Source organism: Cyanistes caeruleus, chromosome 16 (genome assembly GCF_971803275.1).
Source record: "Cyanistes caeruleus chromosome 16, bCyaCae1.hap1.1, whole genome shotgun sequence".
In the NCBI taxonomy this organism is placed as follows: Eukaryota; Metazoa; Chordata; class Aves; order Passeriformes; family Paridae; genus Cyanistes; species Cyanistes caeruleus.
In genome coordinates this window covers 14,397,051-14,423,783 of record NC_141716.1, presented here as the reverse complement: position 1 = coordinate 14,423,783, position 26,733 = coordinate 14,397,051, and the positions used below count along the sequence as shown (strand labels likewise).

The 26,733-nt window shown below is 53.9% G+C and overlaps 3 protein-coding genes and 1 long non-coding RNA gene across 6 annotated transcripts in view; 2 read left to right on the top strand and 2 right to left on the bottom strand.

Moving 5' to 3' along the window:
- LOC147650241 (uncharacterized) overlaps positions 1-26,733 on the bottom strand; it is a 293,456-nt gene that overhangs the window by 23,478 nt on the left and 243,245 nt on the right. The window lies entirely within an intron of this gene.
- Positions 1-26,733, top strand: part of LOC111943906 (uncharacterized) — a 261,321-nt gene that overhangs the window by 18,362 nt on the left and 216,226 nt on the right. The gene's annotated exons all lie outside the window — the stretch shown is intronic.
- LOC147650246 (uncharacterized) lies at positions 6,546-7,088 on the bottom strand. Its single transcript, XR_015277141.1, has 2 exons — positions 6,876-7,088; positions 6,546-6,670 (listed from the first exon to the last, which is right to left on the bottom strand). It is a non-coding gene; the product is annotated as an uncharacterized LOC147650246 (long non-coding RNA).
- LOC147650245 (maestro heat-like repeat-containing protein family member 7) lies at positions 19,568-25,169 on the top strand. The gene is made up of 15 exons (XM_086853474.1): positions 19,568-20,124; positions 20,387-20,451; positions 20,543-20,692; positions 20,866-21,014; positions 21,298-21,445; positions 21,692-21,879; positions 21,969-22,106; positions 22,378-22,492; positions 22,646-22,783; positions 22,986-23,162; positions 23,287-23,442; positions 23,601-23,702; positions 24,095-24,197; positions 24,461-24,517; positions 24,811-25,169. Exons 1-15 carry the CDS (start codon positions 19,986-19,988, stop codon positions 24,999-25,001), a joined length of 2,016 nt encoding a protein of 671 aa, XP_086709600.1. The 5' UTR covers positions 19,568-19,985; the 3' UTR covers positions 25,002-25,169.

Below are 26,733 nucleotides of genomic sequence, written 5' to 3'. Positions count from 1 at the left end.
AGAACTCATGAAAGACTATTGTAGATTTAGTAAGTGATTTTAAATCCCCAGGTGTTGTCTCTGTGTTGTCTGTTGGAAAAGAAGCCTGGCAGGGGGAGGAAAACTGTTCTGAGGGTTTTATTCTGACTCTTTTTATAATTTTAGTTTTGTTAATAAAGTTTTCTTCTGTCTTGGTTTGGAAGACAGGTGTCTGCTAGGGAGGGCAGGAGCCTCCCTTGGAATGAAAATGTAAACCCCCTCCCTCCAAATTACTATAATTTTGAAATCAAGGGTCTCTCAGGCAGAGATCTGGGGATAGGAATAACAGTTCTTTACTATTATGTGCAACAAGGCCAACAACAATAACTACAGCATTAACAACAAAACAGAACCAAGGACCCTGTGACAACCTTCTCAGCCAAGGCAGGAAGGGATGGAGGAGAGGCTTTGCTTCACAAACCCCCTCGGGCGGGCAGTCCCGGTGCTCCTGCAGGGCTCTGAGGAACACTCAGCTGGAACAGCAGGGATGAGCTGAGATCCTGGGCCAGTGGATGAGGTGTATCAGCAGCTCCACAGCAGTGGCTGGCACTGCCACATCTCAGCAGGACAGGGGGCACAAGGCCCACTGATGAAGAGGGAAGAAGAAGCAGCAGCAGCTTCATCTGGGTGATGGCAAATTCTCTTCTCCAAAACCTCAACAGCTCCAAGAGAGAGTGTCTTGCTCTCCAGCCCAAGAAACCAGCCAGCCCCCAGCTGTCCCCCACCCTCCCTTTTCCCTGCATCTCTTCCCCCCTGGCCCAGCCAAGCTCGTTGTGTTTCTCAAGTACTCACTAAGTACCAGCAGTCAGATTTCCCTGCCACTAAAGGGTAAAAATTCCATAGCTGAGAAGGAACAAGAAGGAGGACACCGAACCCCCAACATCTTCATACCTTTTAAGTATTGAGCCTGTTTTGCCCTCCTCCTAATCCATATCTCACAGCAAGAAATAAGTACGTTCACTAGTAATTTTAGCCAGCACTAGACCCACCACATCATTTGGTGTATTGGCTGGGAAACTCAAATTGGTGAACTACAGGCTGAAACTGCAATTCTGTGAGTTCCTTTACCTCCTAGGTCAGTTTTTCCATTAATGATAGCAGATTGTCCTGGTTTAAAAGACAGATGTCTGCCAAGAAAGCTGGAAATCTTCCTGGAATGGAAAGATTGCCCCCTTCCTCCAAATTATAACTTGAAATGACAGGGCTTCCAGGCAATTATATGGGAAAAGGAATAACAGTTCTGTTTAAAATGACATGTAATATTGGCTTTTGCATTTCTGTATTAGCTTTTACTTGTTGGTATTGGATCATAAGTATTTGGATATGGTACAATTTGTAACTCTTTTTGGCTGCTTGTTAGTGTAACACAATCTATTAGTTTTGCACTGTAAAGCTTGCAGAAATAGTGGTGCGATGACTGTATTATATTGTAGGCCTTAGCAAACCACAAAATGTTAAAATGCTCCTATGCAACTAAAAGAATGGTGTAAAGCAATCATGCTTGTTTCCCCCACATCTGCTGACTGACCTCTCTAAGTGATAACAGTGACATAAACTAGAGCGCTGGAGAAGAATTTTAGAAGAACTCTTTATCAGGGTGTGGAACAACAGGGTGGAAACAGGAGAAGAAATAAAATATATGGACTTAACCCACAGGATATCATACAGAAAAGTTGGAGTGTAAAACTAAACAAAAGAGTTCTTGAGACATCAAAAATCTCACAAGAATGTTTGAATAATGCATGAAACACATGAATGTGCATGTACCTCCTGTAATATAACAGTATATCGGGAACATTTTCTGAAGCTAATGTAGTGGTTTAGATTACCAATTTAAGTTTCCTGGCCAATGCACCAAATAATGTGGTGGCTTTTAGCGCTAGCTAAAACCACCAGGGTACTTACTAATTTCTTGCTGTGAGATATGGATTAGGAGAAGGGCAAAACAGGCCTAAAACTTAAAAGGAATAAAGAAACTTTATTAACAGAACCACAAGAATAAGAAGCATCAGAATAAAACCTCCCAAAAACTTTTTTCCTTGCCCAACTGACAATGTAGAGACAAAGCCTGGGATGTTAAAGCAGCACCAACTGTACAATAGTCTTTCATCAGTCTTTGTAGGGAGAGCAGTTTTCTCTTGTGCCATGGAGACTTCACAAGACAGAGTTTTCTTGTGGCTTTTCATTTATACGAGTGACAGCTGCCTGGGGAAAAAAAACTCTGCCATCGTGCCCTCCTAGAGGTGTGCCCTCCATTTGAACAGCCCTCCTAGAGGTGTGTCCATGGGCCATGAACTCATGGGGTATTATTTTAAGGATGAGTTATTCAAAGGCAAAGGTTATTTCCATCTGTCTCTGTGATCATCTTTGGGAACAGAGGTTTTCTTCTTCTCTCCCTGAGGGCAAACGGTCTTCAGCTCTCATCTCTCTCTTTCTCTGTTCAAGCCTCTCATGGGATCACAGTTACTTCACCATCTGCTTAACTTCGTCAATGGATACCTCTGCTTAGATCTGCAGCTTGAATACTTCATCCCCCCAATACTCTTTCATGAATTAAAGGAGTTCTTTTTCAGAACATAATTGTCCATCTCCACGGCCCTACCAAAAGAATATTTCAGCTTATTAGAGCATCTCCTCATTCTCCTTCCATCTGAGGTTTGAATCCCTCTCTTACTGACCCCGATGTTTCATGTTGTCTTTCTATGTGTCGATTATCCTTTTATCTCCCTGGAGGAAAAAGCCAGGTCTGCAGGTCTCATCTGTGTAGTGAAAGGGTTAAATCTTGCCCAGGCCACAAGAGGTAGTTACGGTGTCAGATTTTAAAGCCACGCTGGTGCCTCTTTCAGCCTGGCAGCGGCTGGGCCATCTGTGGGGGCTGAGGGGGATGTGGGGCATGTTGGTGAGTGTCAGCAGCCATGGCCTGGCCCCGCCTGGGTTGGGGGACTCCCCTGGGAAGGGCTTTTTCCACCCCACTGGAATGGGACCGAGAGAGCTTCCTGGGAGAAGCCAGTGCTGCAGCAGAGACCTGCCCGGCCTGCGGGAGGGCATTGGGTTGGGGAGGGGGGGGGCCTCAGTCTCCATTCCCCACCCAGGAGCCGATGGGGTTTGGCCCAGTCCCCCACCCCCAGGCAGGTCGCACAGGCCATGGGGGAGCAGGGCCAGCCGCACCAGAGTTCTGCTGCATTTCATGGCTGGAAAGAAAGAGAGAGAAGTTCCCGAGCTTGGTTTTTAAAAGGCGGAATTCACAGAGGTGGACTTACTTTTCAGTGGTGCAAAGTGCTGTCAGTTCTCAGAACTGGCCAGCTATTGGCCTATCTCAGGCACAGAAGAAACTCCCAGCAGCTTCTCTCAAAGAAATCCCTTCCGTGGGTGGCTCTTACTGCTTTCCCTAAATGTCAAACTTCCATAGCTAAGGTGTGGTTTTTGGCCGATTGCCAAATCCACCCCAGCCCTAGAGATTTGTCCCTTTCTTCCCCTTATTAAACTTTTAAATATTAATATAACTATAATAATTAATATAACTTTAAAAAACTCTAAAGAGTGAAGCCTGTTTTTTTTCTTTACTAGCACATATATAAATATACAGAGAGAGAAAGAGGTAACAAGAGAGAACAAACAACAGCATCCCTCCAAACTAATCACGGATTCTTCTCACCCACTGAGCAGTTCTGCCTTTGCTGTAGTTATGATCACAACTGGCAGAGGCTGCTGTTGGCTCACGTCGAGGCAGAGTGGCTGCAGTGACTCTGCCCTGGTTCCAGGGGGTGGTGTTGGCTCAGGCGGCTTCAGGGGGCCAGCGATGGGAGCTGTGAGCCACCCCAGGGGTTAATGGCAGCCTCAGGGGGAGAGAGAAGGTGGGGGTCTGGTTTTCCCACGTTCTCACCTGTCTATTGCAGTATCCTGGAGATGGCAGCTCTGGTGAGGCTCCAGTTGAACAGCAGCTGGGGCTCCCTCTCTGCAGAGAGAGAGAGAGAGGACAGGTGGGGTTGTCCAGTTTCCCCTGAAGCTCGCAGGCAGATGGTGAGGGCCTTCATGCTGATGGCGAGTGCTGAAAAGTCCCCGTCAACCAGCTGCTGCTGCAAGCAACAGGCTCACCCATGGGTGGCAAGGAGAATTCTGAAGCAGTGCCGGGCCCAGCACCAGAAACTGCCCCAACTGCCCTGCTCCTAGCATAGCCAGATGGTTCTTCCCTCAGCAAGCCCGTGCCTAACCCCACCCTCCCTCCCTGGAAGCTTCCAGTGGAATGGGAGGGACATCGGCCAGTTCTTTGGTATCTCAATTGCCCATCATCCCTTCCCAAGGGGTGTCAACTTCCCCCTCCTCATGTATCAACATCCCCCTTTTCATGTAACAAATAGGAGAAAATCCACCAAAACAAACCCCGCAAACCCACAACATTTGCCACCCTGAATGTTTTCCCATACCAACATATCACATCAAACTTTGATTTTCAAACCGTATAACTACATGTATTATCCTAATTGTACACATACATACATGCAGGTATGGCTACAGGCACAGTGTCTTGGGCAATTCATCCCAAAACACGGTCTCCTTGAGACATACATCATGTTTCTCCATCTTTCTGCATCACTCAGCAAGTGCAAATTGGTGCACTGAGCAACCCCACAGATGGGTTTGTCTTTGATTGAGGCAGAATTAATGCAAACAATCTTTCCCAGCATACCTCTCATATGCACCACCAGATCCTTGTCTCCATCTGCTGTGCACAGGGGTTTGGATCAGGAATAGGCAGCTTCATTGGTGGAACTTCTGGTGTTAACTAACCATGTAGCTTTTGCTAGATGCAGCTGCCACTGCTTGAAGATCCCATGCCTCCCATTGCTTTCAATATTGTTTTTAAGAGTTCATTGCACCGCTCAACTTTCCTGGCAGCTGGTGCATAGAAGGGAATGTGATTCACCCACTCGACGCCATGTTCTCTAGCCCAGGTGTTTATAAGGCTGTCCGTGAAATGAGTGCCTTTGTTGGACTCAATTGTGTGGCAGGTACCATCCTTCCACAGGACCTGCTTTCCAAGGCCCAGGATGGTGTTCTGGGTAGCAGTGTGAGGCACAGGCTAGGTCTCCAGCCATGCTGCGGTGGCTTCTACCACTGTGAGCATGTAGCACTTGCCTTGGAGGGTTTGAGGCAGTGTGATGTAGTCTGCCAGGCCTCCCCACTTACATTTGGACCACGGCCCCCATACCACAGGGGCTTCACCTGCTTAGCTTGCTTGATCGCAGCTCATGTCTCACCATTATGGATAACCTGAGAGATGCTGTCCATGGCTTGATCTACCCCTCGGTCTCATGCCCACTTATAGGTGGCATCTCTGCCCTGATGGCCTGAGGCATCATGGGTCCATCAAGCTAGGAATAACTGTCCCTTGTGTTACCAATCCAAATCTATCTTGAACAAAACAACTTGATTTTTTCAGCCTGATCCGCCTGTTCATTATTTCGGTGCTTCTTATTAGCCTGACTCTTGGGGACATGGACGTGACAGACTTTCACAGGTAGCTTCTCTACCCAAATGGCAACATCTTGCCATTCGTCAGCAGCCCAGAATAGTTTTCCCCTATGCTGCCAATTGGCCTTTTTCCACTTTTCCAGCCAGGAAACAGCTCCACAGAGCATTGGCTACCATCCATGAGTCAGTGTAGAGGGAAAGTTCTGGCCACTTCTCTCACTCAGCAATGTCCAGGGCCAACTGGATGGCTTTGAGTTCAGCAAGTTGTATATTTCCATCTTCTCCTTTGGTAGCTTCTGCAGCCTGTCGTGTTGGGCTCCATACAGCTGCTTTTCCCTTTCAGTTCATCTTTACAATACAACAGGAGCTGTCAGTAAAAAGAGTGTAGCATGCTTCTTCTTGTGGCAGTTGGTTGTAAGGTGGAGCTTCTGCAGCAAGCGACACCTGTTTGTGCTCCTCTTTTTCTGGTAGACCAAAGTTTTCACCTTCAGGCCAATTCATAATTACCTCCAAGATCCCAGAGCAATTTGGGTTTCCAGTACTGGCATGTTGTGTGTTGAGGGCAATCCATTTGCTCCATGTGGCATTGCTGGCATGGTGGGGAGAAGGAAACTTTCCTTTGAAAATCCACACCAGCACTGGCAGTCGGGGTGCCAGGAGGAGTTGTGCATCTGTGCCAGTCACCTCTGAGGTGTCTTGAACTCCTTCATAGGCTGCCAGGATCTCCTTCTGTGTGGGAGTGTAGTCGGCTTGAGACCCTCTGTAGGTTTGATTCCAGAATCCCAGTGGATGGCCTCGAGTCTCACCAGGCACTTTCTGCCAAAGGTTCCAGGACAGACCGTGGCTCCTGGCTGCAGAGTAAAGCACATTTCTCACCTCTGGTCCTGTCCTGACTGGACAAGGGCTACTGCATGAGCGATCTTCTGCTTGATCTGGGCAAAGGTGGACATCGTCCCTCTTGCGGGTTACCAGGTAGAGAGGGCTCACGATCTGTACTCAGGAATTTTTATGTGAAGTCATGGGTTGGAGACAGATTCATGACTCAAGTCCAATGATGATGTGACAAACAGCAAAGAGTTTATTATGGCAACTCTTTATATAGGGAGTTCAAAATTATCGGGCTTGGACTGTTGATTGGTTGAGATCTCTGCACCGCCCACATCTCTGGCCAGTGATATGTCTGCAATTAGGATAAAAAGGGATCAGCTGAAGGTCCCCTGTGTAGGTTTGCATCCAGCCTATCCTTACCATACCCAAGGACTTGTTTATCTTCTAGGCTGGTCAAGTTTGAGGGTCTGATACGGCCAAATTTTTCTGGCAGCTACAGCATTGTGACACAAGGAATGTGCATTCTCCAAAAACCTATGGCACCTAGGAAGGCTTACGTTTGCTTCTTGTTGGTCGGTGGAGACACTGTTTTGAGCTCGTTGATTGCCTCAGTGGTATCTGGCTTTATCTGTCTTGCCACTTTACTCCCAGGTGTGGTGGCCTACAGCTGGCCTGGAGGCCCTACAGTTATAAATAATCCCAACTCTATAGCTGACATGTGGTTCATTACTAACTCCCTTGCTTATAAAACTCAACCAGTAACGTCCGTTGGAGAGCAGGCCCAGGCCGTTGGGGATTCAGGCCGCTATTGGCTGGTTGTCCGGGTGGCAGCTGGCTCAACCAATGAGGATTGGCCATGCGTGCCTTCTGATCTATATAAGCTGAAGAGGTCTCAATAAAGTTGGCTGTTGTGCGTGAGCTTTGGTGCGTTTATTTCATGTCCTTGTCTCCAACATCAAAGTGGCACCCAGGAACTGGATCTCTCGGGCAGATCCCTTGACTTTGCTCTTCTTGATGGCAAAGTTTGCTTCCAGGAGAATCTGGATGATTTTTTCTCCTGTCTCCAATACTTGCATTGCTGTGTTCCCCCACACAATGATGTCATCGATGTACTGCCGATTCAGCCTTTTCCAGTGCAGCCTGGATCAGTCCATGGCAGATGGTGGGGCTGTGCTTCCACCCCTGGGGGCAGTCGGTTCCAGGTGTACTGCACTCCCCTCCAGGTGAAGGCAAACTGAGGCCTGCATTCTGCTGCCAGGGGAATGGAGAAAAATGCATTAGCAATGTCAATAGTGGCGTACCACTTCACTGCCTTGGACTCCAGCTCGTACTGGAGCTCCAGCATGTCCGGCACAGCAGCGCTCAGAGGTGGAGTCACTTCATTCAATGCACGATAGTCCACAGTCAATCTCCATTCTCTGTCAGACTTGCACATAGACCAGATAGGGCTGTTGAAGGGTGAGTGGGCCTTGCTGATCACCCCTTGACTTTTCAGCTCACAGATCATCTTTTCGATGGGGATCACGGAACCTCAATGTGTCTGATACTGCTGGCAATGCACCGTTGAGGTGGCAATTAGTACTAATTGTTCTTCAGCCTTCAAGAGTCTGACAGCAGAAGTATTTTCCGACAGCCCAGGCAAGGACTCTCAATTGCTTAATACCCTCTGCCTCCACAGCAGCGATTCCAAAAGCCCACCTGAATCCTTTTGTGTCTTTGAAATAACTACTTAAGAGGAAATCTATGCCCAGAATACTCGGGGCCTCTGGACCAGTCACAGGAGGGTGTTTCTTCCACTCTTTCCCAGTCAAATTCACCTCAGCTTCCAGCAGGATCAACTGCTGCGATCCCCCTGCCGCCCCAGCAATAGAAATGGGTTCTGCCCCCACAGGTCCCAATGGGATTAGAGTACACTGTTTCACCAGTGTTGACAAAAGCCTCATATTTCTATGGTTCTGATGTGCCAGGCCATGGGATCCACACAGCCCAAATGACACAATTTTCCCTGGCCTCCACCTGGCTAGAAGCAGGGCCTCTCTAGTCCTGGCTACTGTTCCCTCCCTGGATGTTTTATTCATCTATTCTGGATGTTCCTTTTAGGGGATCTAACATATCATCCTCCCTTTCTATTATACCTGGCAGCTTGGTCAGGGGAAGCTGGGGCTACATTCATTTTGGTGGAACTCCCTCTGTTAGTTTCCTCCCTTGGCTTGCATAGCCATGCTGCTAGGACAGAGGTGGGTTTTCCATTCCTCCTCCTCACGTCTTCCCCATGTTCACACAGGAAGAACCACAAGTCAGCTCGTGGGGTGTACTCCCTCTCCCTAGTTGGGGGATGTTGGGCTCTGATGTTGGGGCCTCTGGTTTGAACTGGTGCCACATGGGAACTGTTCTTCCTCATCTCCTTCCTCATCTTCTCTCGAAATTTTTCCTGGTCATCATTGAGACTCAAACACAGCAGAGACATGAATGTACATCAGGCCATGGACCATGGTCTCATAATTCCTAAATTTGCTTGGTACTGAGAAGAATGACAGATTGGTCTTTACAGACAAGCTGTGGGTCTGCTGGTAGATAAAACTAGCACTGAGAGATAAAAGAAGCAATGGGAAGGATTCCACCAATTGATGAATGGAAAAAAAGATATTTGCCTTTATGAACAAACTGTAGGTTTGCTGAGAAATGAAATTGGGTGTTGAAAGATGAGAGAAACAATGGGGGAAAAAACATAAATTCCATAAGAATTAAAAATTAAAAGAGATGTTTATATATTAGAGGGGAATCTTAGGTATCAGGTGTTCCAGGAAGTCTCTACCTCTCAAGTACCTTAGACAATGGGGAAAGAGAGAGGGAAATGTGGTCGGGAAATTAGGATAAAAAGGAGGCTGTGTCCTCCAAAAATTTGAGAGACCCCAGGAGTATGCCCCATGGCCTCTCCCTTTATTTGAAAAAGGTAAAAGGACTCCTCTGTCTCCTTTTTGGAAATAAACCTGGCATTTGTGGATTGATTTCCCTTACACACTGAAGCCTTAACATTCACTACAGAGGGGCTGGGCAGTGGCTGGAGCTGTGGGGATCGCTGTGATTGTGGTGCCTGGAGATGGGCATGAGGCTTCTCCCAGCCAGGAAGCACCGTCTGTGTCCTGCAGCCCGTGGGTTGCTGGCGGGATTGCTGAGGGCTCTGAGGCTCTCTCAATCCGGTTCCTCTGGAGCTCCATCGGGGCTGCGCCGCTGCCGGGCAGGTTGGCCGGGCTGGGGGAGAGCAGAGGGGCTGGGGTGGAGGGAGGCCTGGAAGGAATGCGGTGCTGCAGAGGCCTTGATGGGACAAGGCAGTGGGAAGGCACAAGGGGCAGGTGTGAGGGAGGAGGTGGCAGGAGGCTCCAAGGGCACAGGAGGCCCCTGAGGGGCCGGGGTGGTGGAAGCCCTGAGGAATTGGGTGTCAGAGGCCACGAGCAGCCCCCGGGCAGTCACCTTGTTCCTGTCACCCGCTGCTCTGGTGCTTCCCCTGAGAGACTGCCATGCCTGCAGCAGAAGCCCTCGAGGCTGGGCCTCAGCAGCCCCGAGGTGCCCAGGCTGGGCTGGCTGGCGACAAGGAGGGCAAGGAGGCCCTGGCAGGGCACAGCCACTGGGTGCTGCCAGGGCAGCGGGCAGAGGCAGGGCTGGCGGCCAGCCCGGGCCCCCGCGCCTGCCCAGGCCACGGTGCTGAGACCGAGGCTCCCCTGACACAGAGCTCTGTGTCTGCACAGCTTCTGCCTCCATGGGGAGGGTGGTGATGTCTCCTCGAGCAGCGCTGCTGAGTCGCTGCTGCTGAAGCGGCTCTGGACAGAGCAGAAACGGCACCAGAGCGTGCACAGGAACAGCATCACCCTGAATGTCAGCACCTGCTCAATGAGGTGTCTGCACCAGCCGTGATGCCAAAAGGAGAGACACTGTGGCACCATTGCACATGGTTTGGCAAAAGGCTTCAGCAGAATTGGCCACAATGGTTTCTCTTGACTTGCCAGCCTCACAGCAATGCTTGGCAGCTGCAGCTGCAGCCTGTGCCCCTGACTGGCTTCAATGGCAGGGCTTGAGGGCAGATTCGCCTCCCAAGGCAGCAGCATTGGTGCCATTGCTGCAGGTGCTGTCCCTCGCCTCCATGCAGGTACCTTAAAGACACGTGATTGGTCTTACAAACTAAATCCTGGACTGGCTTAGAACAAAGGAATAATCAGCAGGCGCTGCTGCTAGAAGATCCTGCTTTATTCTTGCTGGAGGCCATCCCCTACCAATGCATGGCCCTCCATTATTCCTGGATCAGGTCTGGTGGACCTTTGACAATAAGTCTGTCCCGTGTGCATGTGACAGCACAAAACGGCAGGACATGTCAGCTTCCAGCACTTGTCTTGGCTGGCAGCATCTTCAGAGAGAGACACAGAACAGCTTCTCCTCCCAGAGTTATCCCTGGCCTCTGCACTTCCCCAGGTGTCTGCCTCGATGTTCACTGGGGACCTCCCTGTTTGTGGCCGTCCATTGCCGTGCTCAGCAGGCCGCCAGCTGTGTTTGCACATGAGCTGCCACAGGCAGACACACAGCAACTGCAGCAGATGCTGGGCCAATTCTTTTTTTTTCCAGACTGGAAGCACCACCCCTGTCCTGCCCTGCACTTGCTTTGTCCCACGCAAGCCCCATCCCAGTGCCTGGCGCTCGGCTCCCAGCCCCAGCTGGGCTCAGTGCTGGTGGCAGAGTCCCACTGTGCCAGTGTGTGCCAGCCTGGGGGCACAGGGAACAGCCCTCAGGACCACACTGGAGTGACCCTGCTGCTTCCTTTTCTTCCAGTACTGACCAATATGATGGACACCTATAGGTGTTTTATCAATTGTTGTTGTTATAATTTTCTTTCAGTACATTTATTATGTTACTGTTTCTAGATAGGTCCTTCTACTATAAATATATTTCACAGATTGTTCTTCTTATAAGGATTCTCATAATGTTCGGGAGAGACATATATAGTATTTAGCTAAGAAACTTAATAATACTGAATTTTATAAGGAGTAGTATTGAAATTATTTAAGAAATATGTCTTTCTGTGATTTTGCTTTCTTCATTTTTTTTTTTAATCTTATTGCTTTAGCTTCTCTTAGTTCTAGTTAAGGATATCTTCTTTCTAATATAGTAAAATATTACGGTGAAGAACAGGGAGTAACTCAGGCTTAGACTTGGATGAATGTGTCACCGCTGTGGGAAGGAAAGCAGCTAAACCCGTGAAGTTTAAGTCAAAAGAGTATTGTTTTACCGAAAGGAGTCTTGGAAGTATTTTATAATGAGAGATATAAATCTAAATTTATAAATTAGATGTCTAAGAAAGAAATTAAAACAATCAAATAATAAATGGATTATCACAAGCAGAAAAAGCACATGTGGGAGGCTTGAAATGTCATCTGGAGGACAGCATGACAAAGATGATGATGATGATGATGATGACGACGATGATGATGATGACGATGACGATGAAGTAAGAGGGGATATCCCCCAATCTCTTCTCAAGATTACCATAAAAGAACATTGGATGACAATATTGCTTCACAGAAACGCTGCAAGAAGAAACATGATACACCTGTGTCTGGGGAAATCATAGGCTGATCTCAGCAAAAGGGGGATAAACGTTTACAGAAACTCCTGAAAGTCTTTGTTTTGCAGGCAAATAATGGTGAATAAATGACTGTTGGTCTCTGATACTGACCAGCATTGCAGTTAGGAATGTTACTTCAACAGCACCCAAGGTGTTGAAGTTTAAACTTTTGGGTCTCTCCTTTGATTCAGTTAATATGTTCTGTAGTTCATTGTTGTTGCTCTTCTAGAAATAAATTGCCCTTTTAAAAATAAAAATAAATTTAAAATAGAAATAAATTGCCTGGGGTTTACCACACCCCAGCTCTATTTGAAATTCTTTCAGACACAGGCAGCGTTTGCACAGTTTGCAGAGAGCCTGGGCCAGGGTTCCTTCCCCCTGTTCCAGACAAGGGTTGAGATCACTTAAAAAATCCCCTGGCAAGGGGATCAGTACAACCCAGAAGTGATATAAAGCACCAGCACAACAAAGTTCATTGGCAAGGTTCACTTTGCTGCTGATGAGATGGTTAAGACACACCTAGCACACCTAGGGATAAAAAGCAACAATAAACTAAACCCAGTCCATCCAAACAGAAATGAAGTGAGAACTTTCCGTGTGTGTTGAGTACATGTGTGTGTTCAAATGTGTGTGACAAAGGCAATACGGCCAAAAAAGCTTAATAGCACTGAAACTGAGCAGGCCTTAAACTTCACTTCTACCTTAAGATTTAAGCAAGGAACAACACTTAACAGCAGTTAGCTTATCATAGAACTGACTGAGATATCCAAGGTACTTAAACACCCAAGAGAACAGCATTTCTCCCCCCTTTGCCAGAGCACAGGTACACGTGTGTGTATGTTGGAACTCTGGACACAGAGAATTCCATGCTTTCTGTGCTGACAGGCACAGACTCACAAGAAAACACCGTGTTTGACCTGAGGCCATGGAAAAGGCTTCCAAAATTAATAGATAGAACTGAAACTGTAAATGTGTAGTTTAAGCAGAAGTGTGTTATATTCCTTATATAAGAAAATTTAGACTTTAAGGTTTTAGAATATAATAATATGTATGCAAAAGACAGAGGGTTTAGGGCCTTAACCTGCCCTGTTCATTCTTCCTTCTTTTTCATGGTTTTGGATGGTATTGGGTGACTGGGCAGTAAAGTATGCACTGCGGAACACAGGTGTTTGGTTATTGGGCTATAAGTGAAAATAAGTTACTTGGCATTTCATTTTTGAGCAAGCTGACACTTAAAACACCTTGAAGAGATACTTCACTCTCCATTTTGCAGCTTGTTAGCCTAGTGTACCTAGCTCCTCACTGTCTGTAAAGATGTAATACAGATAAGGAAGAAGAAACAACTGAGCTCAAACAAGAAAACAGTCTCTCTCTCATTCTCTCTCTCTCTCTCTCTCTCTCTTTCGTTATCTTGGTGCTGAGGAAAAGAGCTGAGCTATCAGTATCGCATCCCGACATGTGCACACAGCCAGAAAGAGTCAGAGCAGTGTCCCTGGGAGAAATTCCCCTCAGAGGCAATCAAATGCTTACTTTGGTTGATTTTGCATCTTCCCAAGGCTTGAGCCACGAGCAGTGTGGGGACCAGCCCCGGATCTGTCCTTGTTTGGGGCTCCTCCGAGTGCAGCAAGCAGGAGAGATCCTGGCTTGGAGAGGCCCTGAGGCTCCGAGGGAGCTCGCTGGGCACTGCTGGGGCCCAGGAGAACTGCAAGGGGCTTGTTTGGGACCGCTGCTTTTGAGTCACAAGAGGTGGGCTTTAGTCATACCAGTGTTTCATCCTGGCCATAGATTGGCTCAGCAACTTTCTCTGCAAGTGTGAGAGCAGGGATGTTGTGCCACTCAGGCAAGAGAAATAGTTCCCAAGACTGTTCTTAAGGTAGCCAAGAGCTCATCAGACATCAGCAGTTCCTGGAAGCAGACAGTGTTTCTGATAAAGCCCAGCAGAGCTGAGCCAGGGGCTGTTCATCAAGGCCCAGGCCTAAGGACCATTTCTCAGATCTCAGAGTGGCCTGGAAACAGGCTGGAGGCGATGGTGGTAGTGCAGCAGTGCCCGGCTGCTGGCATTTCCAGCCAGGAGCTGCTGAGAGGCTTTGGGAGGGCAGGGAGCAGCCCAGGGTGAGTGCTGAGGACAGGCAGGAGGCCACCAAAGGGACACCGGAGCAAGCTGTGTGACAGAGCCCAGAGACAAGTCCCAGAGAAAGGCTGCCCTGTTCCACACCAAGACAGGGCCTCTCACAGCCCCAGAAAACATAAAGTCTTTTGGCTTTTCCCTTGAGTGGGAGATGAAGTCAAAAGCCAAGGGATTCTGCTCACTTCCGTCTTTGCCTGGCCTGCTCCTGTGCTCCCAGCACCACATCTGGCCTGCTGCAGAGCCTGTACTCTCCCCACATAGAGGAGCCTGGCCTCCACCAGTAGCACAGCCCTGGAAAATAGGAAATCTCTGCTTTGGTCCTGGGAATGGGACCTACTGCATAAGAGGAGACTGTGCCTAGAAATGGCTGCCTGAAGGATGGTGTGGTTCCTGTTTCCAAGCAATCTTAATGCCTCCCCTCAGGGTCCTAGGACTACAAGCGCAAGGAGGAGTTAGGGCCAAGGGAACATTTGCCATCTGGGCAGTGCAGAAGGATCTGCAATACAAGTCCTTGGATTTAGGAAAGCAGAAGTTTGTGAGTAACCCGATGCACTGCCTTGCACTATGGAGTTTATATTAACAAGATAAATGGATTCATGAAGTGTTAAAAATGAAGTTAGCATTTTGACAACTAGGTCCCTTGAGTTAATAACAGTTTAATTAAAAATGAGTACAATTTAGTAAATTGAATAGTAATCTGGTATAAAAGAATACAGTTTAGTAAAAGAATACAATTTAGTAAAAAATTATGATTTATATATATAATTTGCCAGTAATGAAGTATGATAAAAGCATAAGCAAAACCGACTGGGGTACAGGGAGGGCTTGTTACCCCGACCTCACGTATATGGATGCTAAATCTAAACCACAGTGCCTGTACAAATTACAGGCCGCCTGGCTCCTCGGGCTGCCTGAGAAAATAGCCTGGGAAAAATATGAGAAGGAATTAAAACAATTCTCAGAGATACTAAACAGCCTTGCAGGTGTTGTTTTGCAGTCTTGTTTTCTCTTGCGGGAGAAGGCCAGGGGGGTGATGGGCCACCCTGACCAATGATGGTGATGTAGCACTTTGTTAACCAATAGGAGTTTCTTTTCTGTATCTTTCACGTACCAGTCTATAAAACAGGCCTGAAGTAATAAACCAGAGAATTCTCGTGTTGTAACTCCCTTGAGAGTCCACTGTCGTTCTTTATCGCCGTTCCCAATCGGAGCGACACACGTACAAAACCAATGGGGGTACAGAGGCTTCAGAGTGCAGGGAGAGGCGTCGCTTGGCACTCAGAGGCCTTGTGGCGCTCGGCAAGAATTCCTCCATGGTGAGAAGGGGGCAGCGGCTGCCGGCATGGGGCTGGGGAAGGCAGTGGCTTGCGCTTGGCTGGCCTTTGGGCACTGAGGCAGCTGCTGCCAGCTCTCCTGCCTCCTGCCTCTTGCCTCCTGCCCCAGGCCTTTGGCACAGGCCTTTGGCCTCTGGGCCCTGTGGCAGCAGGGTGGCATTTCACACACTTGTGTTCCACACAGGCCAAAAGAATGTGGGGCCTGCATGAAAGGCTCGTGGAGCTCCTGGGGGAAAATGACAGCCATGTGCTTGGGATGAGCATCGCTCTCCTCAGCCGTTTGTTCCTGTACAATGGTGGCCCGATAACCATCCCCCTCGGCCTGCAGCTGGCTGAGGCGCTCCTGCCGCTCTTTGACAATGTAAGGCTCTGTGTCTCCAGCCATGGCTGCTGCCTGGGCACTGTGCCCTGGGCATTTGCAGGCCTGTGCCCAGGTGGGCCTGAAGCAGCTGATGCTGAGGTCTTTATTTCTTCCTTTCGTACAGGACGATAGCCAGGTGCAGCTGTGCTCCATGTTCATCTTTCGAGAGATGATGGATTTTCTACCAAAGGAGGGAAAAAAGGCCTTGAAGTCCCACGTGCAGCAGAGCCTGCTCCCACTCTCCTTGCACTGCCATGACGAGAACCAGCGCGTGGTTGATGTGAGGACTCGGCAGCTGCCGTGGCTCCCTGGCAGGGCGCTCGGCTGCCTCCTGCTCTGCTGCCTTGCAGGCTGCAGCTCCCTCCTGGTCTTGGCCCAGGGACGTGGGTCCTGTGCCCTGGGCTGTGGTGCCATCTCTGGGTCTCTGCTGCTCTCCAGGCCTCCCGGGAAACGCTGCTCTGTTCCGCCCGATTCCTGAAGAGGAAGGATCTCCAGCAGATGCTGCGGGTGGATCAGACCTGGAGGTTCGGCGAGGGCCTGGTAAGGGCGGGCTGGAAGCCCCAGCCCCAGGCTGGAGAAGCTCAGTGTGTGCGGCTGGCAGCTGTGCCCTGCCCAGTGCCGCACCCAGGGCCGCCAGCCTGTGCCCCACACGCTGCTCCCTTCCCTGGGCCCCGTGGGCTCTACTCCAGCCCCCTGTGGCCCCGAGCCGTGTGCCCATGGAGCCCCGGCACCGCTGGTCTGTCGGGCAGGGCAGCAGCGCGGCTCCCCGGGCAGCAGCCGGCCCTCTGCCCCCTCCAGAGCCCGGCGCCAGCGGCTGCTGCCCGGTGCCTCAGGGCTGGGCGGGCACGGGAGGCCGGGGCTGGCCGCAGGCAGCAGTGCCCGGCCGAGGGGCAGAGCCCGCACCAACCCTTCCCTCCCGCCGCTCTCTGCAGCTGGCACAGGACAGGAGCCGAGCGGCTGAGCACCTGCACCGGGCCCTGCTGTACCTGGACAGCCCGCAGGAGTCCCTGCGAGCGGCGGCCATCAGGTTCATTGGTGAGCCACGAACCGGGCTGGGCTCCCTCCCTGCCCCGCCGCAGCTCGGCCCCAGCCCCGGCTGCTGCCCCGGCCCTGGAGCCCCGGCTGCCCTCGGGGCTGCTGCTGCCGGCCTCTGGCAGCCGGGCCCTTGGGCTGAGTCAGGATGCGGCAAGGGCCGGGGCTGAGCCCTGCCGGGGCAGGAGGCCGTGTGGCCCCAGGGCTGGCAGCGCCGCTGGCAGGGAGCTGTGCTGCTGGGACCCTGACAGGCTCTGTGTTCCCAGGGATGGCCGGGCAGCACCTCCGGGGGAACAAACGAGAGCTCCAGAGCATCTGTCAGAGTGAGTGAGGGCAGCGGGCTGCCAGCCCCGGCTGCCAAGGAGAGCTGCAATCCCTGCCCCGGCTGCCCAGGGCTCTGCTCCCTGTGCGGACCAGGCCTGGTGTGGCCAGGGCACACACAGAGATTTCAGGGGCACGAGTGCCAATAGTGTCCAGTGGCTTTGGGCTGATCCCTTTGGTCCCTGCTCCCTCCTGGCCATGGCCAGAGCCACCTGGGTTGGCCCTTGCACGGGGCTCTCCTCGGGTCCCTGCAGATGCAGATCTGACCATGGCTCTGTTCCTCTCTCTTGCAGCCCTTGATGACAAGGCACAGGACATCAGCCCTGCCATCAGAATGCTGGCTCTGGAAACAGCCTTTGTCCTCCGGGCAGCTCAAGGCTCCATCTTGCAGAAGTGGCAAGATGGATTCCGCAGGGCACGCAAGAACCGCCCTTGTCTGTGGGCTCGTGGCTGGCTGTGCTGCTGGAGCTCTGAGGAGAGCTGAATTGACAGGCTCTCTGTCTGCCGGGGCCATCTGAGCCGGGCAGGATTTTTCTTTAGGATTTTTTTTTATTCCTTCTTCGTTGTTCTTTATAGTATAGAAATATAGAATTAGAAATATATAGAATATAGGTATAGAATTATATATAGAAATATAGAATGTGTTCTCATACCCAGTGTCTCAGGTGCTTTCTCTGGTGCCCAGTGTGCGCAGGGCATAGGGGGAGAGGGGAAAAGGGTGCTTGTGCTCAGCAAGCTGCCCAGGCGTGCAGTGGGGAAGGGAAAATGGCCAGAAGGCCCTCGGCCTTTGGTGCTTCTGCTGAAGCCTTAACGCTGCCCACAGAGGAGCTGGGCAGGGGCTGGAGCTGTGGGGATCGCTGTGATTGTGGTGCCTGAAGATGGGCATGAGGCTTCTCCCAGCCAGGAAGCACCGTCTGTGTCCTGCAGCCCGTGGGTTGCTGGCGGGATTGCTGAGGGCTCTGAGGCTCTCTCAATCCGGCTCCTCTGGAGCTCCATCGGGGCTGCGCCGCTGCCGGGCAGGTTGGCCGGGCTGGGGGAGACCAGAGGGGCTGGGGTGGAGGGAGGCCTGGAAGGAATGCGGTGCTGCAGAGGCCTTGATGGGACAAGGCAGTGGGAAGGCACAAGGGGCAGGTGTGAGGGAGGAGGTGGCAGGAGGCTCCAAGGGCACAGGAGGCCCCTGAGGGGCCGGGGTGGTGGAAGCCCTGAGGAATTGGGTGTCAGAGGCCACAAGCAGCCCCCAGGCAGTCACCTTGTTCCTGTCACCCGCTGCTCTGGTGCTTCCCCTGAGAGACTGCCATGCCTGCAGCAGAAGCCCTCGAGGCTGGGCCTCAGCAGCCCCGAGGTGCCCAGGCTGGGCTGGCTGGCGACAAGGAGGGCAAGGAGGCCCTGGCAGGGCACAGCCACTGGGTGCTGCCAGGGCAGCGGGCAGAGGCAGGGCTGGCGGCCAGCCCGGGCCCCCGCGCCTGCCCAGGCCACGGTGCTGAGACCGAGGCTCCCCTGACACAGAGCTCTGTGTCTGCACAGCTTCTGCCTCCATGGGGAGGGTGGTGATGTCTCCTCGAGCAGCGCTGCTGAGTCGCTGCTGCTGAAGCGGCTCTGGACAGAGCAGAAACGGCACCAGAGCGTGCACAGGAACAGCCCTCAGGGCTGGGCTGGAGTGGCCAAGATGCCTCCTTCTCTTGCAGGAATAACAGAGATGGTGGACACAGTCCCTTCAGTATATATGTTCTATAGGCTGCAGTTAGGTTCTAATGTAAATACATTTCTTAGATTGCAATTGCTATAGAGGTCCTTTCATTGTAAATACATTTTATAGATTGTTGCTATGAAGATTCTTATAACATAAATACATTCTGTAGTTCATTGGTGGTGGTGGTGCTGTTGTGTAAATAAATTGTCCTTGTTTGTCACAGGCTGTCTGTCTTTGCATTTGCTTTGGGCACAGGCAGCATTTGCACAGCTGTGGTTTCCCCTTGCCCTGGGTTCCTGAGGCTGGAGGTCCCTGGGGGTGCTGGCACAGCCACCCTGGGGCTGGGGTCCCCGTGCACAGGGGGGAACCACTGGTGGCGCTCCCGGCACTGGGCACCGCTCGTGTTCCTGGGCTGCTGCAGAGCGGTGTCCCCAAAAGCAAAGCTGTCACCAGCAGAGAGGGGGCTCTGACAGGAGCAGCCCCTGCAGCAATGCAAAGCAGGCAGGAAACCTCCTGCCACCCTTCCTGCTGCAGCCACAGGTTTGAGCTGTTCCTAAAGATCCTGTTGGGCTGTCTGAGACACTTGGGCCAAGGCATTGCTTCCAAGCTGGGCCACTTTGGCCGGGCTGGGTGGAGCCCCAGGGCAGGGGGCAGCGTGTGCAACGGCCCTTGGTGACACGGTGCAGCATGGTAACCGTGGAATGGAACGGGACAGGGTGTCCAAGGGCCCTTTGTGACATGGGGTGACATTAGTGTTGGTGGTGACACAGCCACACCACAGTGCCTGGTGCACGTGACAGGGCAGGACGGGACAGAGTGGTGCTGTGAGGAGCCCCCGCACGGCACACTCACTCCTTGCTGACCCAGAGCCTTTCTGAGGCGTTACTCCTGCAGGTCACCTCGAGGCCAGACCACAGCACTCGGTGACCTGCAGCCTTCCCGAGGCTTCACTTCTGGTGAGGTGAAGCACCACACTTCTCGGGTGTGCTCGAGCCCAGACCGTGGCATTTCCTCACCGCGGTCCTTGACGACGAGTCTCCTGTCCTTGTGGCACGAGCCCCTGAGACCCAAGTGCAGGACTGGCTGTCCTGCAGCCTTGCCAAGACTTCACTCCTGCAGGTGCCTTCCAGGCACAGCTGCAGGACTTGCCAACTCAGCCCTTTTCCGAGCCATCTCTGCAGCAATTAGCCATGAATCCAGGCAGTGATGTTGAGCAGAGACCTCCGAGTGTCCCCAAGATGACCTGGGTGAAGGAGGAGAAAGAAGGCCCTGGGACTGCCCCAGCACAGCAGTCTGGTGAGCTGGAGCAATTCCAGCCACCGCAGCAGGGTGAGCGGCAGACCTGGGCCTGCAGCCAACTTGGCCTTGCCCCATCCCATCCCATCCCATCCCATCCCATCCCATCCCATCCCATCCCCCGGGGACACGTCCATGGACAGGACAGAAGTGGGGCTGGGTCAGACGCCCTGGAGCTGTACTCTGTGCCCTGGGGCCTCCTGGGGCTGTCCCTGCCTGGGGAGTGCAGGGCTGGGCTGTGTTCTCCGGCCTTTCCTGCAGCCCCTCAGCTCAAGCTGCGCTCGCTCTTTGCCAGGAGCAGCCATGGAGCGCACTCGAGAGCAGGAACGCAGCCGTGGCCTCTTCCGCACAACAGCGCAGGTACCTGCAGCCATCCCCTCTCCTGCTCAGCCCAGCACCACGCTTGGAGCACTCCATGCAATGTCCCTCATTTCTTGCCCTTCTGCTGCAGATGATTTGCAAATTCATGAAGAGAATTCGGGAGGAAGAGACCAGTGCCATGGGCACTGTGGTCAGAGCATACTCTCCCATCTTCAAAACCAAGGCCAGTGCTGCCCTGCTGGACATGCTTGTGGAGGAGGGTCCTTCCAGTCCAAAGCAAGTAAGCAGCCTGTGGCCTGGCTTCGATCCTCCCAGGAATTGCTTGGCCACGCCAGCTGCTCACTGCGAGCCTTTGAGGCCGTGGCAGTGCGGTGGGAAGGGAAGCACTTCTCTGGGAAGCTGGGCACATTACTCCTGCTGGCAGCTTTCCAAGTTTCCCTGTGCCTTCTCCAGGTGCTCCCCATGGTGAGGTTCATCTACCAGTGGCTCAAGGCTAATGAGTTTCCTGAGTACAATCTGTACAGGCCCCTTCTGGATATGACAGAGGCACAGCCTGCTGACGTGGTGATGGCTCTCCTGCGTGTGGCCCCATGGTGTGACAGGTACAGGGCCCACGTGCCCAGAGGGCTCAGGGCATCCCCCTGCACACCTGGCCCAGGTGTCTGACAAACAGAGGATTCCGGGGCCCTGTGGCTCCTCCCTTTGTCAGCCCTGGCACAGCAGCCCCCGAGCCTGCTGCCCTCAGGGGCCAGTCCCCACAGGGCTGGGCTGCCACAGAGGGGCAGTGGGCAGAGGCAGGGCTGGCAGCCAGCTCAGCTCCCTGCTGCTGCCCAGGCCATGGTGATGTGTCCCAGACCCCCCTGACACAGAACTCTGTCCCCACAGAGCTGCTACCACCATGTGGAAGAGCATCATGTGCTCGTGCAGGGCTGCAGAGCCGGCCATGCTGATACTTCTGGATGTGCTGGGCACCTGGCCAGAGCTCAGCATGTGCACCTCCGACGGGGACCACACGGCTGTCCTTGCCCTGGCTGTGAGTTTCTGCAGCTGACCTTTGCTCACCCCAAGGTCACCTCTCCCTCAGGTCTCCATCCTCCCTCCTCCCATGGCATCTCCCTGCCTCAGGCACTGGGCTCCAACCTGGCCTAGGAGCAGCTCCAGGACCACCAGGCCGGCTGCTGTCCCTACATCTCCACTGGCCTCTCCCTGCCATGCTCGGGCCCTGCCACATGGACACCTGGGCACTGAGCGCTGACTCGGGCTGCTCTGTCCTTCACAGGCAACTGTGGTGATATGGAAGATGCTCCAGCTGCCCTGTGTCCCACATGCAGTGACAGTGTATTTCCCCCGTCTCTTGGTGCATCTGCTCTTGCAAGTGCTGTTCAGCACATTGGATATGCCAGAGAAGGTCGATACTTTCTGGAAGAGATGCCAGCAGCAACACGGCCTTGCCATCAGCCCCAACAGGTGCTCCATGCCAGTCCTCCTGTCCCTGCCATGTCCCCAGGGCAGCAGCCCGTGCTCCCAGCATCACCTGGGCTTTGCTGTGCACACAGGTTTGCAGTGCAGACCCTGAAGGCCCTGCTCTGCCGACTGCACTATGAGGATGTGGTGGCAGCAGTGGAAGACGAGTGTGGCTGGGACACGCTGCTGTGTGCTGGCACGCACCACTGTGCTGTGGGTGTGCTGGCCAGGTGAGCTGCCCCCAAACAGCGTTTGTGCCCCGTGCCTGGGGTGCCCCACACAGTCCCCGTGGTCAGGGGCCAGAGGGCCTTGTCACCAAGGGATGGCCAAGGACACTGCACAAGCCTGGGAGAGGAGGGTGCCCAAGGGCAGCTTGGCCCCCAAAGGACCCCAGGTCCCCTTGCAGGGTGGTGGAGAAGGGCCAAGCTCCTCCTGGGAGTCAGTCCATGGAGAGGTTTGTCCCGCTGGCTCAGGGTCTTGGTTCCTTTTTCCTCCCGTCAGAGCAATGCGTCACGTGTCCCTACCCTTGTGTTCTGCGATTGCATTCTACCTGCTCGGGCTGCTCAGCAAAGACACGGCACACGGGGATTTGGCCGCCATGGCGTTCCTTGTGGAGGTGAGCTTGAAGGGCAGCGCTGTCTCGCTGAGCTGTCTCCCAGCTCTCTGCCCTCTCGGTGCCGCAGCCGCCCGGGACGGTGCCCACGCCCTGTGCTGCTGCCTGGGCCCAGCCCTGTGCGCTGCTGCCCCATCACCGGCCTGTGCCCTTCAGATGTTGGAGTGCCTGGACTCGAGTGAATACCGTGACAGCGTCCTGGAGATCACATCAAACAAACTGCAGAGCGAGTGCAGGGAGAGGCGTCGCTTGGCACTCAGAGGCCTTGTGGTGCTTGGCAAGAATTCCTCCATGGTGAGAAGGGGGCAGCGGCTGCCGGCATGGGGCTGGGGAAGGCAGTGGCTTGCGCTTGGCTGGCCTTTGGCCACTGAGGCAGCTGCTGCCAGCTCTCCTGCCTCCTGCCTCTTGCCTCCTGCCCCAGGCCTTTGGCACAGGCCTTTGGCCTCTGGGCCCTGTGGCAGCAGGGTGGCATTTCACACACTTGTGTTCCACACAGGCCAAAAGAATGTGGGGCCTGCATGAAAGGCTCGTGGAGCTCCTGGGGGAAAATGACAGCCATGTGCTTGGGATGAGCATCGCTCTCCTCAGCCGTTTGTTCCTGTACAATGGTGGCCCGATAACCATCCCCCTCGGCCTGCAGCTGGCTGAGGCGCTCCTGCCGCTCTTTGACAATGTAAGGCTCTGTGTCTCCAGCCATGGCTGCTGCCTGGGCACTGTGCCCTGGGCATTTGCAGGCCTGTGCCCAGGTGGGCCTGAAGCAGCTGATGCTGAGGTCTTTATTTCTTCCTTTCGTACAGGACGATAGCCAGGTGCAGCTGTGCTCCATGTTCATCTTTCGAGAGATGATGGATTTTCTACCAAAGGAGGGAAAAAAGGCCTTGAAGTCCCACGTGCAGCAGAGCCTGCTCCCACTCTCCTTGCACTGCCATGACGAGAACCAGCGCGTGGTTGATGTGAGGACTCGGCAGCTGCCGTGGCTCCCTGGCAGGGCGCTCGGCTGCCTCCTGCTCTGCTGCCTTGCAGGCTGCAGCTCCCTCCTGGTCTTGGCCCAGGGACGTGGGTCCTGTGCCCTGGGCTGTGGTGCCATCTCTGGGTCTCTGCTGCTCTCCAGGCCTCCCGGGAAACGCTGCTCTGTTCCGCCCGATTCCTGAAGAGGAAGGATCTCCAGCAGATGCTGCGGGTGGATCAGACCTGGAGGTTCGGCGAGGGCCTGGTAAGGGCGGGCTGGAAGCCCCAGCCCCAGGCTGGAGAAGCTCAGTGTGTGCGGCTGGCAGCTGTGCCCTGCCCAGTGCCGCACCCAGGGCCGCCAGCCTGTGCCCCACACGCTGCTCCCTTCCCTGGGCCCCGCGGGCTCTACTCCAGCCCCCTGTGGCCCCGAGCCGTGTGCCCATGGAGCCCCGGCACCGCTGGTCTGTCGGGCAGGGCAGCAGCGCGGCTCCCCGGGCAGCAGCCGGCCCTCTGCCCCCTCCAGAGCCCGGCGCCAGCGGCTGCTGCCCGGTGCCTCAGGGCTGGGCGGGCACGGGAGGCCGGGGCTGGCCGCAGGCAGCAGTGCCCGGCCGAGGGGCAGAGCCCGCACCAACCCTTCCCTCCCGCCGCTCTCTGCAGCTGGCACAGGACAGGAGCCGAGCGGCTGAGCACCTGCACCGGGCCCTGCTGTACCTGGACAGCCCACAGGAGTCCCTGCGAGCGGCGGCCATCAGGTTCATTGGTGAGCCACGAACCGGGCTGGGCTCCCTCCCTGCCCCGCCGCAGCTCGGCCCCAGCCCCGGCTGCTGCCCCGGCCCTGGAGCCCCGGCTGCCCTCGGGGCTGCTGCTGCCGGCCTCTGGCAGCCGGGCCCTTGGGCTGAGTCAGGATGCGGCAAGGGCCGGGGCTGAGCCCTGCCGGGGCAGGAGGCCGTGTGGCCCCAGGGCTGGCAGCGCCGCTGGCAGGGAGCTGTGCTGCTGGGACCCTGACAGGCTCTGTGTTCCCAGGGATGGCCGGGCAGCACCTCCGGGGGAACAAACGAGAGCTCCAGAGCATCTGTCAGGGTGAGTGAGGGCAGCGGGCTGCCAGCCCCGGCTGCCAAGGAGAGCTGCAATCCCTGCCCCGGCTGCCCAGGGCTCTGCTCCCTGTGCGGACCAGGCCTGGTGTGGCCAGGGCACACACAGAGATTTCAGGGGCACGAGTGCCAATAGTGTCCAGTGGCTTTGGGCTGATCCCTTTGGTCCCTGCTCCCTCCTGGCCATGGCCAGAGCCACCTGCGTTGGCCCTTGCACGGGGCTCTCCTCGGGTCCCTGCAGATCCAGATCTGACCATGGAGATCTGTTCCTCTCTCTTGCAGCCCTTGATGACAAGGCACAGGACATCAGCCCTGCCATCAGAAGGCTGGCTCTGGAAACAGACTTTGTCCTCCGGGCAGCTCCAGGCTCCATCTTGCAGAGGTGGCAAGATGGATTCCGCAGGGCACGCAAGAACCGCCCTTGTCTGTGGGCCCGTGGCTGGCTGTGCTGCTGGAGCTCTGAGGAGAGCTGAATTGAGAGGCTCTCTGTCTGCCGGGGCCATCTGAGCCGGGCAGGATTTTTCTTTAAGATGTTTTTTTTTTTCCTTCTTCTTTTTTGTTCTTTAATATAGAAATATAGAAATAGAAATATATAGAATAGGTACAGAATTATATATAGAAATATAGAATGTGTTCTCATACCCAGTGTCTCAGGTGCTTTCTCTGGTGCCCAGTGTGCGCAGGGCATAGGGGGAGAGGGGAAAAGGGTGCTTGTGCTCAGCAAGCCGCCCAGGCGTGCAGTGGGGAAGGGAAAATGGCCAGAAGGCCCTCGGCCTTTGGTGCTTCTGCTGAAGCCTTAACGCTGCCCACAGAGGAGCTGGGCAGGGGCTGGAGCTGTGGGGATCGCTGTGATTGTGGTGCCTGGAGATGGGCACGAGGCTTCTCCCAGCCAGGAAGCGCCGTCTGTGTCCTCCAGCCTGTGGGTTGCTGGCGGGATTGCTGAGGGCTCCGAGGCTCTCTCTATTCGGTTCCTCTGGAGCTCCCCAGAAGGGAGCCCTGGGGCCTCTGAGCCTGGGCTCAGGCTCCAGGAAGCCTTGGGGACAGTCTGGGCTGTGTGGGTACCCCAGGGTGCTGCAGGCTCGGCCTCAGCTGCAGGGTGCCAGTGTTGCACGGCTGCTGTGTCCCCATGGACAGGGTTTGCTTTGGAGCCTGTGCTTGTGGTGGCACAGGGAGCTCCGAACTGAGCTGGGCATGGACCCACAGCCCAGCCCTGCCATCCTTGCAGCTGCTTTGGGCTGGGGGCCGGAGCAAGGGGAGCCCTGGGATCTGCCCCTGACAGATCCCTTCAGACTGCACAAGGAAATGCTGATGCTGGTGGCAACCCTGCCCAGGGCAGGCTTGATTCCTTTCATTTTATCCCTCAACACCAGAGTGCATTTAGTTCCTCTCCAGGGATAACACAAAATTCCCTGCTGGTGCCCATGAAGCTGCAGCCCCTCCCGGGCTCACCCCTGCCCCAGCTCTGGGGTCCTGAGCACAGAAGGAGCTGGAGCTGTTGGAGGCAAGGCAGTGGAGGCCCCAGAGATGCCGCAGGCTGGAGCCCCTCTGCTCTGAGGAAAGGCTGAGAGAGCTGGGGCTGCTCAGCCAGGAGGAGAGAAGACCTTGAGGAGGCTTCACTGCGGCCTCCCTGGCTGGGGGCTGGACATGGGGGTGTTCCTGAACACTCATGAATCTCAGCCCAGCCCTCTCCTCAAGCAGAAAATAGAAAGAAAAAAATATTAAATGGATAAAGAAAAGGGGGAAGTGTGTTTATTTGTGTATCAAGAACTTGGGGTGAAAAAATTAGCCAGGTGTCCTCAGATCCTTTGTGTGATGCAATGGATAGGTACAATAAATCCAGTGGAATCCCAGTGTTTCCTTGGCTGAGGACAGCCAGCTGCCCCTGTTGGGGACACCAGCCCAGGAGGCTCCAGGGCTTTCTGGGATTTGGGAGCCTTTTTTCTCCAGCTTGTTTTCCTGCTGACAGGTGCACAGCTTCCAGGCCACTTCCACTCTCCCAGGCAAGGCATCAGAGGGGTTTAATGCAAGCTGTGATAAAATGTCTCTGTCTTTACTCACAGCTATAAACCAACCAAGGAAAGCAGTACTCCTGGTAAAAATCACTGGATCACTTTGGACTTCAGGCTTTAATTTTTACCAAGCTTTGATTTTCATCAGGATTTAATTTTACTCAGATCATCTGACTTTCAGGACATACATTAATCT

Excerpts from the sequence above, each read along its gene's own strand:
- LOC147650245 (XM_086853474.1), top strand. The coding sequence starts at position 19,986 with ATGAATCCAGGCAGTGATGTTGAGCAGAGACCTCCGAGTGTCCCCAAG. Across the intron at positions 20,452-20,542 it reads TCTTCCGCACAACAGCGCAG|ATGATTTGCAAATTCATGAA; the intron begins GTACCTGCAGCC and ends CTTCTGCTGCAG. Across the intron at positions 22,784-22,985 it reads TTGGCAAGAATTCCTCCATG|GCCAAAAGAATGTGGGGCCT; the intron begins GTGAGAAGGGGG and ends TGTTCCACACAG.